This window comes from Archocentrus centrarchus, chromosome 20 (genome assembly GCF_007364275.1).
Source record: "Archocentrus centrarchus isolate MPI-CPG fArcCen1 chromosome 20, fArcCen1, whole genome shotgun sequence".
Taxonomy (NCBI): Eukaryota; Metazoa; Chordata; class Actinopteri; order Cichliformes; family Cichlidae; genus Archocentrus; species Archocentrus centrarchus.
In genome coordinates, this window is record NC_044365.1 from 20,101,432 (window position 1) to 20,121,459 (window position 20,028).

Genomic DNA, 20,028 nt, shown 5'->3' on the forward strand with positions numbered 1-20,028 from the left:
GAAGATTACCGGAGTCGATGAGCAACGAGCAGCTGCCGCACAGACTTAGACACTTACCAGTGGATAACCAATCAAACAGCTGGATGCTTTTCGGCTTTGCAGATCTCGGACTCTAAATCAATCCCAGCATCATGACTCAGTGATTCAGAGGCAGTGTAAATTAAAGCTACATCAGGCAGTATCTGAAGCACCCAAATGGCTGGCTGAATGTTTTGGGAGTCCGTTACCCTGAAATCATTATGTGGCATTTGCTGTGGCTCTTACAGTCTCCATATCATTTTTTTTTTTTTGAAACAATACACTTAGCCAGTGAAGTCTTTAGGAATCTCTAAGTCTGTTGCAAGGACGGGTCGAGCATGATGTTCAATCAAAAGCAATTAATTACATGAAAAGAGGTCACTGCAGCATCAAAAGATAGAACGTAACATAGGGCCAAATTTGTTTTAAATATACTACGTGTAACATTTATTTATAGCCATGTTTTTGGTAAGCGAACCACTGGTGTTTGATCCTTCAGCAACTGTAATTTTAAAATCAGGCCAGATGTTACATTTGCTGCATCAGCAAGTCATCTTTAGCTGTGCCAGTTAATGGGTGAACATTTATAATAATGACCAATATGCAGCCCATTTCAGTTTGGAGAAGTGTAAATCTTTTTTTGATAACTTGATATAAATAGAACACTGTTATTTGCAAAAAAAAATTTTTTTTTCCTGTCACATCACCAGCTGTGATTACAGCTGGTGTACACACACATACAAACTAGCAGAGATGTGGAACAGAGACAGTGGGCTGCTAATCAAATTAGGCAATTTAAAGTTGCAAACTATCTCAAATGTTATTATTAATGACAGGGTTACTTATGAGACTGAAATATCCACTAACACATTTAAAGTAGGAGCTTTAAATGTGGACGGGTTTGAGTTTAGGCTTGAATTCAGGAAAGTGTTGCCTGGTGTAGCTTTAATCACAATCATGTTTTTGGAAATAAAAATCAATTCGATCAGTGACATACAGGACCTGTGCAACGGAAGTCTCAAAGTCACACAACAGCTTGAAATCAAATGTAAATGACCAATTTAAGAGATTCTACAGGCACTGATTAACTTTAGACAGGCCCTCAGTGACATGAGACTTCTTTATTAACCAGTAACATGCCAGTGAAGAAGAGTACCACCACCGAGCCGCCACCATGAAGGATTAAGTTTAAATGTTGCGTTTGTGCATAATAGAAACACAAACCTCTGTTCACACTGCAAGCAACTCCAGAGCTGAGCAACCAAAAATCCTTGGCTGGTTTAGTTCAGTGAGTTCACTGGCTGGGAAAAGCTGATCATGGCCAACACTTGACGAGAGCCAATTAGATTTTTATTTTTCCCTAATTTCCTTAATAATTTTATTTCATTTAGCGAATACTGCTTCAACCTAAACGGATGACATAAATCTTTTAATGATGACGCAGTTGCTTCCATTTTTATTTTGGGGGAATTTTTATTGCTTGATTTATTTAATTAAATAATAAAAAAAAAAGGTTATAATAAGATTTGTTAAGAGGACCCTTTGCTTGCAGTGTGCACAATCAGATAGCCGCACCCAGAGCACCCTTATTTTGTGCATCTCCTCCATGAGACCATGGTGATGATCCGCCATCCAGTCAGCGGAGGTCACACAAGCGGCTTTTCGAGGAATCTCACCTATGGGTGGCGGTGGTGGCGGTGCTGGGGGGGCAAACCCGGCCATGGGAGGAGCAGGTGGAGGTAGGGGAGGAGGGGGTGGGGGAGGCGGAGGGGCTCCCGGGGGAGCGGTCATGGTTGAGACTGAAAGGAAGATTCACATTAGTGACCGTTTAACGGTGAGGCGGGAGCAGAGCGTGTCCTCGCCACCTCCTACACCTCTATTACATAACATCATATCAATTTGCTTAAGAACCCTCAGGGGCCAGAGGAGCTCCTCGACTTCGCCGAGACGGAGCGCACTTGGACACACTTTGCGGTATGAATTGTTTCCATGACGACCAGCTTGCACAGCACAGAGATGGAGAGAGAGAGAGAGAGAAAGAGAGGGAGAGAGAGAGGGAGTGCTGTAGATAGATGCTGCTGGCCCGATCCTGGCGCTGAGGTGAAACAGCTGCTGTATAAACCTAAAATACTCGCGCTCATATCTGTAACAAAACTTAAACATGTCACCATCTCCGCCCGTGATTATGGTACAGCGCAACACTATGTGTAGCTCATTGTGTTACGTGAGCCTTACTGTTCAACTGTAAAGTGTCAGGCCTCACGCAGTTTGGCCTATTTACACAGTAGGATAGAGAATCAGCTGTGCTTAGAACACAATGGGCCTCCATAATCCCTGTCTGGTAAACATAGGCTTTGTGATGCACACTCCCTCTATCTGCCAATAGCATGATGTATTTACACATAGTGCATCATATATGCATATTACATGCTTAAAAACAAACGTATTCCCTGATGTTTGTTCCTCCAGATTTTTTAAAATTCTATTTTTTTTTTTTATTTCTAGCTCTAACGCTAGTTTTTTGTTTTTGCTTTTTATTAAAATGTATTTGTTTAAATAATTTGATCCAGATCTGCACTTTGGATCATAAGGGAAGTTTAATTTAACTGTTTAATTTAAGGAAAGAGCAAAATTTGATGTACAAAGATGCACACCACAGACTGTACATAAAAGATGGACAACTAGCAGCAACTGTGAGCTCTCCCAGCGGTTTCTGAGGTCCAGCTTCCAGTTAAGCATGTTTGCCATTTTTAAATCCAGGGGTTAGTTCAAAATTCAATTATTATGTGATTTAGTGCACTAAAAATCACATGTGAGACTGTTTATACCTACAAATAACCAACAGCCTTTCATGGGTACTATTAGAGTATGCAAAATCCCCTTTGGGGTTGCATCAGGAGGGGAATCTGGTGTAAAACTGCCATATCAAATATGTAGCGCTACCTGCTGTGGTGACCCCTTGTGGCAAGTGAGCAAAAGCATGATTCTTTAGCTGAGATATACACCAATGCCTTTTAAGTTCAAGTTCTTAAATGCATTTCCCTTTGTGAGGTGTCATTTTTTAATTCTTAATCATTATTTAGATAATTTACTATGACATGTGATTGACATGGTAACACCTCTCCAAATGACAAATCAGCTGAGGATACATTGTCATCAGGAAAGTGTTTACTGGGGTTAAAGGTAAAGTGAGCTGTAGGGTCACATTCTCATCGATTTCTGTGAAACTGGGCTAAGAGCCATTAGAAAGAATGCATGGCACTACTTTCAGACCTGGAAGTGACACCTAGATTTTATATAAAGTCTGTGGTGTGTACCCTGCCAAACAGCACAGTCCTGTATTCTCATTATCTCATTTTAACTGGGTGAAAATCATACCAGAACTCAACACACATCATTCCCGAGGATTTACAGAGATTTCTTGCTTATTAAATAACCAATATTTCTCCCTGCATTCTTATCAAGGCAAAAAAAAAAAAAAAAAAAAAAAAAAGCTTTAAAAAAAAAATGCCAATAAAATCCCTAACAACTCTTTTTTTTTTTTTTTTAGACTCCCCCAGTTTTTACAAAATGCCTGAAGTGAGCTGAGTGCAATGCTCCCCTCACTGAAGATCAGCACATTTTGGAGACTGACCGGCCATGGTAAAGAAAAGTCACCATCACTGTCGAGCTCACCTGGTCCAGAGTTGGGGATGGAAGGTGTAGGCACGGCGATGGGAATGCCAATTCCACTACTGCCGCTGTTCTCCCTGCTGCTGCTGCCCCCACTGCTTCCACTGAGGGAGGGGAGAGAGAGAAGAAAAAGAGGACATTGTTTTATTCAGGGCAACCTGCTTAGACTGCACAGCAGGTAACACTGCAGATACAGGGGACTCTGCTGCTTCTCTGTCCCATTTAGAATTATTAGACTGCAAACTTCACATTTTAAAGTAACACTCCTATACACCAGTGTGCGTTTGCCCTTACAGACTATTCAGTCTATTGGCTTGTTAAGACTGAGCTGCAGGGTGACACACCCAAGCGAAAAAGACATGAGTCACCCTATTGAAGCCGTTTTCGTCACAGTCTGTCAGAGGAACTGAATAAAAGTACATATCCCAGGATTGAAGAGGATATTTAAGCATTCAGCATGCAAACTGCCTAAAAATATCCTGCTTGTGATACTCCAATTGCTCCCAAATACAAATTTACAGTGATCATCATACACTGTGGATGATAACCACCAATATTGAGCTTCACTTTGAGAGTAATGGGGGTGAACAATCACTTTGTTGTACATGACACGAGTCCCTGCCAAACGGTCTAAATGTTCCGCATGCTGTATTTTTAGAGAATGAACTAAAAGGAACAAAGCCACAACTGTATGACTAGAACATCAGTCTGCACAAAACACAAAACTAACCACATATGCAGGCGCTGTTTATGTAGCCAGCACATATTTATGAGAAGGAGATTTGTTGGTAAGATTTTAGGGGATAAAAACGTACAAACTCTTGAAAGCTAATTCATCATACCGACAGACAGGCTGTTTATGCAATGCAAAAAAAAAATTCAGCTTCTAAAAGTTATTTGTTAGGTTAAGTGGTGACTCTAAATTGACTGTAGCTGTGAGAGCGCAGTTGTGTGTCTGATGGAGGGGTGACCTGCTGAGGATGGCCTCTGCCTCTCGGAAAATCTATGAAATAAAATCCTACAGAATAACAAGCATATAGGAGATGCCCACCTCCCTTTTAAAAAGTACATAACACATATTGTTAGTACAGATTTGCCTAACGAGCAAACGACCACCAGTTCGATCCCAGATGGAGACGAGCAGGGTTGTGTCAGAAAGGGCATTTGGCACAAAAATTTGCCAAATCAAATATGCAGAGCTGCCCGCTCTGGTGACCCCTTATGAATAAGAGAGCAGCTGAAAATAGCTTTTATCAGACATATTGTTGTTACTGGATTTCATCGGCTTTGCCCGGCACTGGAATATAGGTCATGTGTATGTAGTATGTATGTCAGCTCTGCATTTTCACCCTGTGTATGACCCTAAAGCTCATAGATCGATGGTCAGGCCATATAAATCCCTCTCCCGCTCTCTTGCTCTCTCGCGGCCTGGCCTTGATCCACATTTCTGCTCCACCCCCCACCCCCACTCCACCCCTTTCCCCCTGCTGCTTTCATCCTTGTTTTTCAACTGATCCTCCTTCACCCTTAACCATCCCTCGACCTCTTTCTCTGATCTCTTCATCGCCTGTAAAGTGATTCCCCATTCGTCTACCAGAACCCCTTTCTCCCTCATCTCCTCTGATTCCTTCCACCCCACTGAACCCCTGCTCACTCCCACCCCACCCCCCACCCCACCCCACATCTCTTTATCCCCTTTTCCCTTCAACCACCCCCCCACCCCCTCCCCTTCTGCCCTCTCCTCCTCTCTGATCTGTGTCAGTCAGGCCCTCGGGCTCTCCAGGCACAAACAGCGGGGGATACTCTTCTAAAGGACGATGGTGGCAGTAGGAGATAAGTGTCTGTGAAGATAGACGCTAAACAATATTGGGTCATCCCTCTTTTAAAGTCAACACCGTACCTCCTCATCTCCATGATTTGGATTTATCTGTTCTAATCCCTCTATAACTTGCCATTCCTTTGCCAACCCATTTATCTCTTCCCTTGCTTTTGCTTTCGTTGCCCTTCTTTGTTTCCAAATGGTGTGAAATAAAAAAGCACTCAGCTCTTTCTCCGCTGCTCCACCTTCTTTCAGTCTGTACTTAATTCAGTCAAGTGTTGATAAATTAACTGCTAGGCATAGAAAAGTTCCAACTCACAATTGACAAAAACCCCTGGAGCCAATATGGGGGAAAAAAATGAAAAAGTCTGCATTGTACAAGTGTCTGCTTAGGCACTGTGGCATGATATAACACAAAGGATTTCAGCTCAGGTCTGTTTCTGTTTATACATGACAGACCAAATACAAGTTAATCAAATTGGATCTTTATTAAAAAAACAAACAAAAAAAAAAACCAAAGCTGGTAAATGTTTAACAGCATGATTCCGTATTAGCACAGAGCATAAACAAAGAAATGCACGAGCAGGTTTGTAAAGTTCTGCTTTCTGGTTTTACATTAAAACCATCCCCAGGAGAGAGGCGTTCACGTTTAAGAGACATGCCTCTCAAACCTTTTAAAACCACCTGTGACACTGGTATTTGAGGGTAGTTGTCTACTATTCAGCCATACTAGCTGTAAATAGGCAGGTAATTTATTGACCACACCTTGTACATGACCTACATTGCTGATCAGTTTATATAAAAGATGGACACAGCCACTGTGACATCATCCACTGGTTTGTAATGTCCAGTTTCAAAGCTTAAAATATCTTTATAGAACCGTGATGTTTGCTGCAATTTCTGTTGCAAATCCTACTGCTATACAGTTGTTCTGAAGAATTAAATTAGATGAAGAGCCTACAGCTGATTTTTGTACCAAGGTATAAACATGTTCATTCCTGCTGTAAAGTTGGGCATTTTTAATACTGGACCCTATGGGGTTTGGCTTATTTTTGGAGCGAGCCTCAAGTGGCCATTTAAAGAATTGCATTTCGGGCATCACTGAGCTCCTGGATAGTCTGAGGTCCAACACAGTGGCTTTGACTGGACTGAAACGTAATGTCCCGGTGGTGTTCTATTGGATTTAGGTCAAGTGAGCGTGGCGGTTAATCAGTGGTATCAATTACTTCATAATCCAGGAACTGCCTGCATACTCTCGCCACATGAGGTCGGGCACCAGGAGGAACCCAGGACCCACTGCACCAGCATAGGGTCTAACAGTGGGTCCAAGATTTAATCCCGATATCTAATGGCAGACCCTTTCTCTCTCTTTCTCCAGACCCTTTCAGGACTGTCACATGTACTCAGGGTGAACCTGCTCTCATCTGTGAAAAGCACGGGAAGCACAAGGAATTCACACCTTGGCTCATGCGACCTTAATGACTCCCATGAAGCCAGGATAGGTCAGTGACTCTCAGGACCACCTCCAAGGTGACAACCCCACCAGGAGTTATGGTCCAATTATGCTCATTGTTCTCACCAAATGGTGCTGGACAAATGTGACATCACATACGCTGGCACAAGCTGTTGTTTTGGCAAGTAGTGCATTTCTCAATTATTGTAACCTCGTGTTGTGACTGTTTGGTTTTAAAGACATATCAATACAGAAGCTCAGAGAGTCACAAATTATTCAGAAGGAAATGTTAGAATAGTTTCAAAAGATGAGATTTTCTGAGAGAAACTGCAATTTATTTGCTTCAGGTTTTGACTTCTTACCGGTGCTGATGTGGAGGTTTTGTCTGAGTGACGACACCTATCATTCAGAAGAATACTGCAATGAGTACTCGCACCCTCAGCGCTGGCACAGATGGTATGGCGCTGTTGTGACATCACAGTTTGTGCAAGAAGCAACCAATGCAGCGAGCATAAATGGGCCATACTCCCCAACTGAAGAAGCCTCTTGGATCAGGCATGAAACATCTTCCAGAAACTTTAGAAGGAAGTCCATCTGCATTCAACTCAAGTGCTTCTACTACTACAGCATAAAATAATCTGGATATTTTGCACAGCAAATTTTTTGGGGGGGATATCAGAATGATAGTAGTAATACCATTTGTAGCAGAAATCCAAACATATAATGTCTGGATCGGGGCAAATTTCATTTCTAGCATTCTGCAGTGAAATTAGCATGTTTACTAAAATAAAACGTTACCTGCACGTGAGCACATCATGGTTCCTATACAAAGATATTAAATAATTGCAGGGAATGTTTAGCAGGAGCACACAGGAGCCTATATTGAATTCAGACCTCAGCTGATGACAGAGATTGATGAGCTGAATAAGCACAGCTTACTTTGAGCCAATGTAATCAAATAGTGATGCCAGAGCACTATTAGCTGCAGCACAGAGTTTGGGACTCTGAGGGCAGCATTCAGTTTGTTAAGAGGACATCAGACTGGGAACAGTAATGCTGAGGAGTCCAAATGCGAAGTTTAGTTTTACCAGATAAGGTATAATAGAGAGTGAGGTATGAATGAGTAATGTGAGTATAAAAGGGGAGTTGGACAAGGATTAAAAAAAAAAAAAAACTTCAGTAATATTTATGAGCATCACAATCAGCATAACAGGCCTTTTAGCTAATGAGGCGACTTCACTCACTCGTAACTCAAATTTGAGTTCTGCGTGGAGATTTCCGGGGAACAATCCTTGAGAGCAACGTTGAAGGGTTTCCGTGCTGCAGCCTATTCTTTTTTTAATTATTAACAGCACTTTATTTCAGAGGCTTTTACAGATATTAATATCAGAGTGATTCAGAAGCCCTCCAAGCCTTGTCAGACAAATGCTGGATTTAGTGTAGCGAGGGGAGAGAAAGAGGTGTGAACGTGCTCTAAGCTGCTGAACTAAATGAAGAGATTAGAACTATCCGACATGGAGGGGACTGGTGTTTTTGGATAGATGCTTTACACACATTACTGAAAACCTAGGGTTATATTCAGTGAGCAGTTTAGCAGTGTCGCTGGAACACCAATTCTGCCCATTCAAAGTTTGGAAAAATAAGTGCCAAGCACCTGTTACACTGTTCATAAAAAGCTGCTGTTAGTACTGCAGATTTTAAATTCTTCAAACTGCACTCTGCATGAAACTAACTTTCCTGTGTTTCTCTTATTCTGTACTAGCATCAATATTTTGTCGATTTTATGCATGCATATATATATATACACACACACACACACACACACACACACACACACACACACACACACACACACACACACACACATATATACATATATATAGGTGTGGTTAATTCTACTAAAAGTCCATTAAGAAGCCTGTGCTGAGTTTTTCTTCAGTGTCAGCGAAATTGTAGGTGTTCATTTGTGTGTTACTTTTTTGCGTGTTTGTGCACAGTTTATGGAAACAGCTTGCTAAACAAGGTTGCTAACCTTAGCTGTTTACTTATTCAAATACAATGACCCTGCGATTGACTGATGGCTCCAAAAAGCCAAACTGGTGATTCCCATAAAGCTAAGCCAAGGATTTAAAAATAATTCACTAATCAATGGGTGATATCGCAATAGTTACTTACATCTTTTATATACAGTCTGTGATTTAGACAGCTTTGGACCTGAAACCAGGCCTACTTTAAACACTAGATTTTAAAAATCATGTAATCATCTCAGATTTGACTTTTCCTAATCACATAGTGAATTTTTGGGTGTGTAGGATATAAAGACTGCTATAACATTAGCCAGAGCTAGCTAAATGTGATTGATAGATAAATATATAGGGGACTACAGTTAGATAAAAGAGGGATAATTACTGCAGGGCTGAATGGGCTGTGGGTGGGATAGCTGAGCCATGACAGAGCGGGGAAGGTATGAGGGATTGAGGGGAAAATTGGGCGTGTTGCTGGCTGTGCAGAGCAGCGGGGGAACTGTAGCTGAACTGAGGAGGGGGTCCAAAGTGTAGAGAACTAATCTGAGAAAATAAAGAGTGAAATCCAGAGCAGAGCAGGTGAATCGGATGGGTTTCAGACCCGAGGGGAAGCGCAGAGGAGGCAAAGGGCTGCACACTGAGGTGGAGCAGTATGGACAAATGACAGAGAGGCTGCAGGTCTGGTGAGTGGAGGCAGAGAAACTCCTGTACGACAGTTATTTAGATGTATTATTTAGTGCTTTGTTAATTGAACCCTTTGTTTATTAGTCAATTTTTACCTTTACAATATACCTATTGAAATAACGGAAATGACAGCTTGTATAGGCTCCAGGTGAAATAGTTTACCTGAGGATATTCTATTTACAGTAATATACACAGAAAATAGATCCTCATTCTTTAGAAGCTCCTGTTTGTGTCTGTATAGATCGTGTATTGATTTTTCCCTCTTTCCTCATGTACCTATGCGTGCGTTGCCTCTGGTTGAGCGATGCCGTGCGTCCGGGGCTGTGCTGCTGGCCATGCTGGCTGCCTAGTCGGGCGGGGCTGGTCATGTAGTCGTTGGGAACCGTGGGTGGTTTCACTGGCTCCAGGGTCTTGTAGGGTGTGTTGCGTCTGGAGCAGCCCCAAAAATGGAAAGTGATAAACAAATTATGATAAATCAAGGAAGAGAATAATCATCACTGAGCGTAAAGCCTACTATCCGAACTGTGTGGGCGCGTCCACTAAAGCGTTGTAAATCCTATCAGTTTACCCAGCTGGATGCTGCGCGCTACAGGCTGTATGTGAGTGTATTGCAGTTTATCCATGGAATTAATATCTGCTCAGTCTGTGACTGCTTCTGTCCATCAGCGCAGGACGCATATCTCACACCAACAGTCCCATACATTTCTTTTCCTCGATCCTGCCACTTATGAGTTTCTCTTCCAGTTAAAGATCAGGACAAGTGATCCATCAGTGACATGATTTACTTTTACTAGCTCACTACACAGTGAATGTGTTTAGTGTTTTTATCTCTTATATTTATAAAGCAAAAAAAAAACCAAATGAGTGATGTGCTTAAACTATAATTACAGGATCGGGCTCCCTTCCTTTGTGACGGAACCCTTACCCCAGCGTGCCACGCCCCGACATCGGAGGGCTGGGAGGCTTCTGCGTTGGCGGATTGGTCCTCGATAGCGTTCCTCCTCTAATTGCCTGATTGTTTCCATGTTGCTGTGGTTGGGTAAAAAAAAAAAAAAAAACCCAGAAGAAGCTTATTTTATGCACACATTCCTGCCGTCACTGTGCTAATGTGATAAAAATCTAATGCTACAGGCTGCCCAGATAACACATCTTCACCAGCATTCAACCAGTAACATTTGAGGGGATATGTAATCCCACCCTGGTGTATGCGTGCCTTAAACTGTGACAGAATTTTGGAGTAGCACCATTGCAAACTGTTATCTGGGAAACCTGTAAGCATTAAACAATCTACAGAACATTTAGGGAGGAGTACACAACATGAAAGTTGCTGGTAAATGGACAGGGGAGTGTGATTAAGACTACGTTCATCTCTAGGAGGACTACAGGTCGGTTAATGTGAAATAACATGGGAGATGACCACAATCACATGAGGAGGAGTCTGCTGTGGAAGGGAGTTGAACAAATCTATCAATAATACATCGGAGCAAAATGGGTCATGTGACAAAGAAGACTTACCTTGGCTTTTAGCCACTTAGTGTGGGCGAAGGAGGAAGAAAAAAAAAAAAACACAGGAGAGAGAGACAGAAAGAGGGCATGTCAAAACGGCCACGTGTAAATGAATCAGTCAAAGTCCAGTGAGTAAGAGAAAAATGTTTCCTGCTCGTATTTACAGAGTAACCCTTAGTAAGACCTGGGTAGGTTAGCTGTGACAAATCATGATATTTAAAGAAAACACTGCGTTTCCTGACTGTTGCCCTTTACTACAGCACCACACCCAGAGCAAGAGTCAGACAGCAAATACTTCTCAGGGATTTGATGGCTGAGACATTGTTGTCAAGTCTTTGAGCGTGAGACTGAAGAATTTACTTTTGTGTGTCAGAACTACATAAAATATAGAGAGAACCACTGTGTTTAAGCACCCTTTTTATTCATGCTGCACTCTGTATAATATGAACTGCATAATTTTGGATGATTACTTTACTGGCAGCCCTTAAAAAAAAAAAAAAAAAAAAAAAACACACAGCTTCATAGTTGTATGGGTTTATGTCCAAAGACAGTCAGCATAGCGGTGGGATGATGTGCAGTTTGACAACTCCAGAGTCAAGTGGCTCATCTATAATGCAGCTTCCCCAGTGGCCTCTCCAAAAAGCACTGTAGCGTCACAAGACCGCGAGAGAAAGAACAGATGAAATCAACAGTAAATTTATAGCACAGGTCAGCAAGAGCAGACCTTTGCCTGTTTAAAAACAGTAAACGCCTTCAGTGCAGCTGTGAAAGGCAAATTTCACGTTCAAATTTCACTCTCCTCGGGTTATCGCAGCTAAAAGAGATTCAATTTACAATCTAGGTCATGCTAGAAATGCCAAGGCCCACTACTGCCTCGCCTTATCTTCCTGGCAAATGCTGTATCTCTGTTCTACTGTAAAAACCAGGCGGGCAGTGTGGAAATGCTTCACTGACATCAAAGGTGAATTATGGACTGAGAGGTTCAAGATTAAAAAAAAAAAAAGCCTCTCCAGCTCTGCAGTGTGTCAAAAGTAAATGAAGGCAAGAGACATTTCCTGAGGTCAGCTTAATAGTCACTGATAAATTAATTTTTTTTTCTCAACTTATTTAAACACAGTCCAGCTCTTCTGGTGAAGCAGTAACTGCAGCCGGAGTTCAAAGTGACTGAACTTTAAATCCTCATTTTAGGCATTCTTTGACAGTAACTCAGAAGTAACTGCTCAACAAGATGCAGTAATGTTAGCCAGGCACTTGAAAATGGTAACCAATTAAAGTTACACTGCTATCAGCTGCAAACTACTGGCTTTATATGAAATCTGAATATGCCTGCAATTATGTCTTCAGTTAAAACCATCCTATATGGAACATGGTGGTCTTGTTTCAGTATCCAAAGTAACTTTGGGGTGTTTTCACATCTGCCAGGACTGAACAACGGAGCGATTCCTTGCCTGGACGATCAACCATTACAGGAGCAACCTGCGGCTGTGGACATGGCAAAAATTGCAGTTCCTCTAATGGCCACTTGAGAGTTTTATGGAAGCTTGTTTCCACCACTAAAAAAATAAATAAATAAATAAATAAAAATAAAGCCATCCGTAACTCAAAATTTCAGGTTGTTTTCTCAGAATTTTGACTTAGTAACTTGATATTTCGAGAAAGTAACCCGAAATTTCGAGTTCTCAAATTTTCACATTAATAACTCGAAATTTTGACTTAGCTCTGCCAACCAGGAAGCGCCGTGATCCGTACGTCATTTCCTTGTTAACCGGAAGCAGGAAGCTGAAGGTATCAGCTGTCCAACAGTTCAACGTGAAAACATTGATTCCTTACCTTTTATGCAGCTGTGATTTTTGGTAGAAGGAACTTTGACCATTGATGGTCAAAAAGATGGAGGACAATTTGTTCACATTTGCTAGAAACTGCGAGCTCACTGATACTGTCGCACATGCGTTGGCGTCATCTGCTTGGAGCTTCCTGATTGGCAGCAGTAAGTTGAAATTTCGAGTTATGGATAGCGATTTTTTTTTTTTGGTAGTGGCGGAAACAAGCTTCCATAGAGTCTTGCTCCAAAAGCATATAGGCTCCTTTGATAGGTTTGATTTGGGGTGTCGGCAGCTGGAGTCAATTTCATAGGCCTCACCTCCACTAATTCAAGTCACTGAATTAGATCTCTCTACTGTGTTTGTGCTGCTGTTGGGCAATGGGCAATGGGCAATGTTTAAGCCTTAAATTGTGCTCAATTATGACTGTTTCTGGGCGTTTTCTCACATTAACAGCAGATGACTAGTCAGATTTTTTTCCCCATTTACATAACTAGGAAATGAGTTATTAGGAACATCCCTCATACAGCGAAATGAAAACAGTCACCGTCTTTGCCAACTTATGGAAAACTTGAACTATCCCTTTAGTAATCTTGTAAACTCCTAACTGACACAAGACAGTATCAAAGGACTGAAATCTGACTTCAAACAGCTGACATCAACGTGCCTGGTGCATTCCTGAAAGCCTTGCTGACTAGATTAAGCATCATCTGACTGGAAGAATAAATCTCATCTTTCGTATTAAAGCTAAAAAGCATCATGTCGCTGTCAGAAAGCCTGCAGGAGCTTCCTGATCTGTCAGTTGTGAGACTGCAGTGATTACTGATATGATGCTGCTGCGTTACGATTGTTTACCAGATGAATTTCATCTGCCTTCTTTTTCTTTTTATAGAAAAACTTCGATTCAATAATGCATGTGAGCACAGCACACTGTTTTTTTTTTTGTTTTTTTTCTCCGCAGGTGTCTAACACAAACTTTGTGTAAGGTTGTAAAGCCAATTCAACATTAAGCCCAAAGCAAACCCTCAGGCAGATGCAGCAAGTCTCACAGCAAACTGGAGCCAATATGCATGATCTGAACTCCTATTAAAGTATTGATTCTGGTCTGTAAATAAACCACAGCTACAGACGTTGAAACTTTTGACAGCTGCCATCACAGCATACTCTATGAATTAATATGAAGTATTGATGTTGTGTATCGATCGCTCTCTGGCGCTTGACGTGCATGGAGGAGGAGAGGGGAGGTGAGTGATGTAGGACGGCTACATGCGTGGGTGTGTGTTTCCCCATGTTCACCGACTAAACGTAGCACATTCAAAGACGTTTAAAGCAGAAAACCCACAGAGATTAGGCCCAGAGTACTACGTGGTGTTCTTAAAATAGACTCAAACGGCTTTAAAGCAGCCATGAAGAACGTTTACAGTAATATGAATTTATTGTGCATCGATGCAGCCAAATTTTGAGCAACTCTTCTATTTAACCTAAAGACAAGGAACAGAAAAAAATGAAAAGAAAAATGGGGCTCACTCCATGGTTTTACCCTGTGATTCTGGTTTTAACTAGGAATGAACATTAATGAATTATATAGGCATTACTGTCAATGGAAAAGGTGGACAAAACAACCTCACCTCAAAGTCCATTCGGCAGTTGTGCAAATATCACCTTTTTTTTTTTTTAAAGTAATGTCGGGAAAGAAGTTTGGTAAACACAAATAAGTCTTTGTTTTTTAACAGAACAAAATGCAAAAAAAGATGTTTAGAGTAATAAGAAATAGTGTCATCACATATTTTGTCCAGCTTGCAATCCTTTCAGGGGCTTCTGCAGCACATGCAGCAGAGTAGCAGCACAGTGGAGCAGATTGCACTGCAAAGTCAAACAACATCTTCGTGGCAAGCTGCTGAGAAGTTAAGGACATGATTATGTTCTCTTTTGTTTTTTTGTTTTTTTTTTTTAACTCTAAAGGAATTTTCACATGAACTCCAATCAAACTGAGCAAATCAGTTGGCTTATTGGGCAGATGTACATGATAAAGGTCCTGTGCTCTAGACTAGTGGATATAATGTAGCCACAACCAAATATCAATAACGAAACATATCTTGGTTTATGGGGTTAGATTAATTGGACATTCTAAATTGCCCATAGGTGTGAATGGTTGTCTGTCTCTCTCTGTTAGTCCTGGGGGTGTCCAGGGTGTACACTGCCTATCCCTAAGACAGCCGGGATAGGCTCCAGTGCCCCCGCGACCCTGAAAAGGATAAGCGGAAGACAATGGATGGATCTTGGTTCATTTAGAGCTAACTGCTGCAGATTCTGTATTCTCCACATCTATGGCACTCTGCCGCATCCCAGAATGCAAAGCTTACCTGGCTACAGTAAGGAGTTTAGCTCAAATTTGCTGCAGACACCTGGTATCTGGGTCGGATCAAGATCCGATCACAGGGAGGCTTGTGACCTCTACACATACTACCCAGGGCTTTTAACTTAGCTGTTGTGTATGTACTACTGCCACATTATTAATGAAATCCTATATTGAGTCTGATTGAAAATGTTGGTTTTAATATTTTTATCTGATTATTTTGACATCTGAAGAACGTGTTGACTTTAAACAGTTAGAAAGCAGGTTTTCTTTCGGCTGCTCCACACGCGTCTGTCTCACCCTGTTCCCATCATCCTCCTCTGTCACACCAACCCTCTGCATCCTTCACTACATCCATGAATCTTCTCTGTGGTCTTCCTCATTTCCTCCTCCCTGGCAGCTCCATATTCAACATCTTCTGTCCAGTATACCCACTATCCCTCCTCTGCACACGTCCAAACCGTCTCAACCATGCCTCTCTAACTCTAACAAAACAGCTCACCCTGACCTTTGATGTACTCATTCCTAATCTTGTCCATCCTGGACAATTAATTTGTTTTCTCCTCACCTTAATTACAGGAAGAAAGTGTCTTACCTTCATTATTCCTGAAAAATGTAAACAGCTACATATCTAGGTCTCAATAGTCATAATTATTGGTGAAAGTCTGGCCCCTGCGGTGACAAACCCAAATAAAATGTTTCACATCCCATTAACCATGACAGAAGGCTTCAATGCAACTCCCTACACAGCAAATTGAGAGTGGCACAATGGCTTTTATCCGGCCTTATCAATGCCTGTAACACTATGGGATGGTAATGGTGGGGCCTCTAATCCAATCTGTCTGACAGCTGCGATTGATTGGCTGATTGATGTGCCACAGGACGCTCATGAGGGAGAATAGCAATCTCAAAAAATGCCTGCGGCTGTCAGGAAATGATGTCACTGTCGGGATGACCGAGCGACCCCTAGAGTGAGCCCTAATGGCAGGGAGTGGGGGTGAGTCTCTGCTTTAAAGAGTTTATCACATCAAAAAGCTTCTTTGTCACTATTCAGACTGAAGTTAAATAAACTACAAGTGCCTTAAAAAAAAAAGTCTCTGATCGCCATTTTCACAACACTAAGAACAGAGCTGTCTTCTGAAAGCTACATGATGTAATTGCTTTTTTTCTTAGTCCCCCCCCCCCAAAGTTCCCACAAACCCACACTGAAACATATTCCTGCAGGGTCAGAAAGGGGTGTTTTCTGAAGATGAAAGAGAAAGCACAAGAGACAGAGTGTGAGCAAGAAAAAGAGACAAAGTGGGAGAGGAGAAACAGGGAGATAGGAATACCTCTGGTGAGAAAGCAAGGAGGGGGAAGGGAGGGAAAATTGTATATAAAGCAAGGAGCAGATGAAAACTAATGGACTGAGTGGTGGGAAATATTATCTGGGAGCAGAGAACTAGAGAAGCACACAAAGAAAAAAGAAAAATCTGCTCACCTTAACACCGTGGCCGACATCATCCAACAGAGTGTAGTCAATTGGCTTCCTGATGTACCTGACCGGCCGTTCCACATTGGCCGGCGCTATGATCTTATGAGTCCTCGCTGTGTTCTTGTTAGTGGTCAGGATCCCGATCTCTCGCCTGGCCACCTTCTCTTTATGGATGTCCACCGTCTGTAAATGGCACCGTGACAGAAGAGGAGATGTGATCAATGCTACACCGTAAAAAACTGGAACGAGCGTGTAATACAGCAGCTTAAGAAGGTTTAATTAAACCATAAGGCTGTGCTTTTCATCACTGGGGTCTTAATCTAGATCTAACATGGTAATTCAGTATATTAGCAAAGAAAAAGTACACAGAGATGGGAAAATGTGGATGGTAAGTGATGACTTACAGTTGTCACAAGTATTGCTGGGGAGACTGCACTTAATATCTCAAAAGAAGGATACATTTAAGTTTACTATATACTTAAATCCTATTCTCATAGTTGTCTTTTTCTCAGAGAAGTCTCTCCTTCATTATGTTTTGCAAGGGACAAATGAATTATTTATGCTTCTGGTGGCAGTTTTCTCACTGAAATTACACCATCGTTTCATTAATTGGACAGCCCTCTTGATAACAGCTTCTTATACAGCTGCTTCCAAATGACATGAGATTTCTGAAATGTGGATTTCTCACAATACTTGATCTTATATTTTAACCTGTATCTCTAAATCTGGGCAGATTGTACATGCTGACTGTCACCTGTGCACACGAGGTAAGCAGCAAACTCCAGAGCTTCAGAACTGTTCATTTGAAGTTGTCTGTTTTTTCCCTCTCCTATGGAAAATAACACCAACAAAGAGATGCCAACAGTTTCTCAAATGGCTGCTTGAGACCACAGATGGTGTAAAAGGAGCTGTGTCCATCTTTTACACCATGTAAAAGATGGACACAGCTTCTGGGTCTAAAAAGTAAAGCCTACACAGAAATGCCTTAAGCCTATTTTTTTGCCCCCAGACAGCAACCAGTGGGCGACACCTTTGATTGCAAAAAGGCTTCCAGTCCTTTAGAAGTCTATGGAAAAACAGCCCTCTGCTATAACCTCTTTAAGCACTTCCTTGATGAATTTTTGGGCTCAGTAATATTCAGGATGTTCGTCATTATGACAAACCGACGGTATCATAATTAGATCCACCCCTCGCTCGTCATATCTAGTTTCAAAGCACCAACACGGTGTCGACTGGAGGCTTGACTCTTTACTAAAGGGTCCGATACTACACCCACCCCATTGTCGGTCTCATGAAAAGTGACACACATCAAGAAGACATAGGTCTTCAACCCATTTCCATGATATACTAATACAGAAACTCTGAGATTAACCAGAGTATGTAGAGGGAGATGATGCAACAGCTTGAAAAGATGAGACTTTTTGGAGAAAAAAAAACTCAGTGATTTCTTTGCTTCTGGTTTAGTATACTTAGTATACTCCTATACTAGCACTGATGCGGAAGTTTTGTCTGAGCAGTGACACTGATTGTTTAGGAGAACACTGCAGGGAATACCCACGTCCTTAGCACCAGTACAAAAGGTGACGTTACTATTTGTGTGTGACACAACCAATGTGGCGATGTCAAGGTGGCTATGTCCATTTTTAATGCTTGGGGCAGTCCAAAAGCAGGTCAGTCTCCATAGACTTCCATCTTAAAATGCCCAACTTTACAAAAGAAACAAGAACATTTACACCTTAAAAAAATAAATAAAAATATATATAGTTCATTTACCCCATCATTATATCTATACTTGGGCTATTTGTTTATTTTATTAATACCTCAGACACTCAAACTTTATTAAGGCTTAAAATTAGGGACTGAAAGGTGGATGCAAACACGGGTCGCTGTAGCCTGTAGATGTCTCCTGTAGTTTACATCTGCTAATTCGAATCACAGGACTAAATCTTTTATTGTGTTTGCGCTGTATGTGATCACTTATAGTGCGATTATCTAACAAACACCACGGTTTACTGTACATTTTTTTATTTGGTCTGACAGCTCATCCAAAAATCATTTGTTCCAGTTTTGGTGAGTGAAGTTATAGTATTTTATTTGTACATTACAATATTTAGCAGGTTTCCATGTCTCACAATGAGGCTTCAAACAGGGCTTTAAAAACCAATGGGTGACAACACGATGGCTCCCTTCATCTCTTAATATAAAGCCGATGACATAAGGTTTGTCTATGAAACCTTTGCACTTAAGAATATTCTTTATTTTCTGGCCTGCAATGTTTATGCAAAGTGCTACCACACGGCCATAACCTCACAAATCACCACAGAGCCAAACGGGGAACGCCTCCCATCGAGCCAAAAGGAGCCCAGGAGCAGCTGCTGCTGTTCCACTGGGAGATGAAAGGCCGCAATGTCTGCTGAGGGCAGACCAGAAAAACGATGGTCTCTCACGGAGGGGAAGGAGTCAAACTAGCGCCAACAGAGGATTCCTTTCATACCACAGTGATCTGGAGCTGGACTGAGCTTTGTCTCTTTACTCTGCACTGTTACACTGTATGTACTGACTTAGCCCTCAAGTATCATTCATCCCAGAGTTGAGGGAATCTGTAACACTGGCTTACATGTAGCCCAGTACAGCACAGCCAAGCCAACAACATCTCTCTCTCTCTCTGTCTGGGCAATATCAAATCTAATTTTAAACTACAACACTAATGAGATATTCGCCTGAGAACTGACAACAAACTCTAATATCTATTAAGAATGATGCAAAGTCGGCTCCTGCAGGACACGCAAGAGTATTAAAAAGTGGATTGTTCAAAATTGCAGAAAAAAAGAGGAATCAATATTTCATAAGAGGCAAAGATATTCATGCATAATTGCTCCCGAAGAGACTTTCCATACAAAGGGGGGGGGGGGGGGGGACATCCGTTCTGTTCCAGTGCCCTGTTGTGTCTATTTGAATTAAGAGATATGACAGAGTGCTGATTACAGTCATCGTTTTTAACCTGAGACAGGCTGCCAGGACACAAGAGGCTCTTGACATGAAAAAGAACTATAGTGACAATATCTTCCCAGTGCCACGAACAAACCAATGCACAATTTAGTGGATAAGAGCCCCACTATGATGGGATTTGAGCCAATAGCTCTGACTCCACATACAGCTTGGAGATAATTCCCAAATTGTCATATATCATGATCATCTGAAA

General features: G+C 41.7%; 1 protein-coding gene across 8 annotated transcripts in view; it reads right to left on the bottom strand.

The window, feature by feature from the left end:
- The window catches only part of abi1a (abl-interactor 1a), a 51,062-nt gene that overhangs the window by 5,653 nt on the left and 25,381 nt on the right, over positions 1 to 20,028 (bottom strand). For 3 of the 8 annotated variants that reach the window (XM_030756601.1, XM_030756596.1, XM_030756594.1), the window contains exons 3-8: positions 16,833 to 17,009; positions 11,186 to 11,200; positions 10,596 to 10,699; positions 9,947 to 10,099; positions 3,694 to 3,794; positions 1,695 to 1,817 (exon numbers count right to left, since the gene is read on the bottom strand). In XM_030756601.1, coding sequence (XP_030612461.1) covers positions 1,695 to 1,817; positions 3,694 to 3,794; positions 9,947 to 10,099; positions 10,596 to 10,699; positions 11,186 to 11,200; positions 16,833 to 17,009 — 673 coding nt within the window. The remainder of the gene's footprint in view (positions 1 to 1,694; positions 1,818 to 3,693; positions 3,795 to 9,946; positions 10,100 to 10,595; positions 10,700 to 11,185; positions 11,201 to 16,832; positions 17,010 to 20,028) is intronic. The other 5 variants (XM_030756599.1, XM_030756597.1, XM_030756600.1 and 2 more) reach the window with 3 other exon arrangements.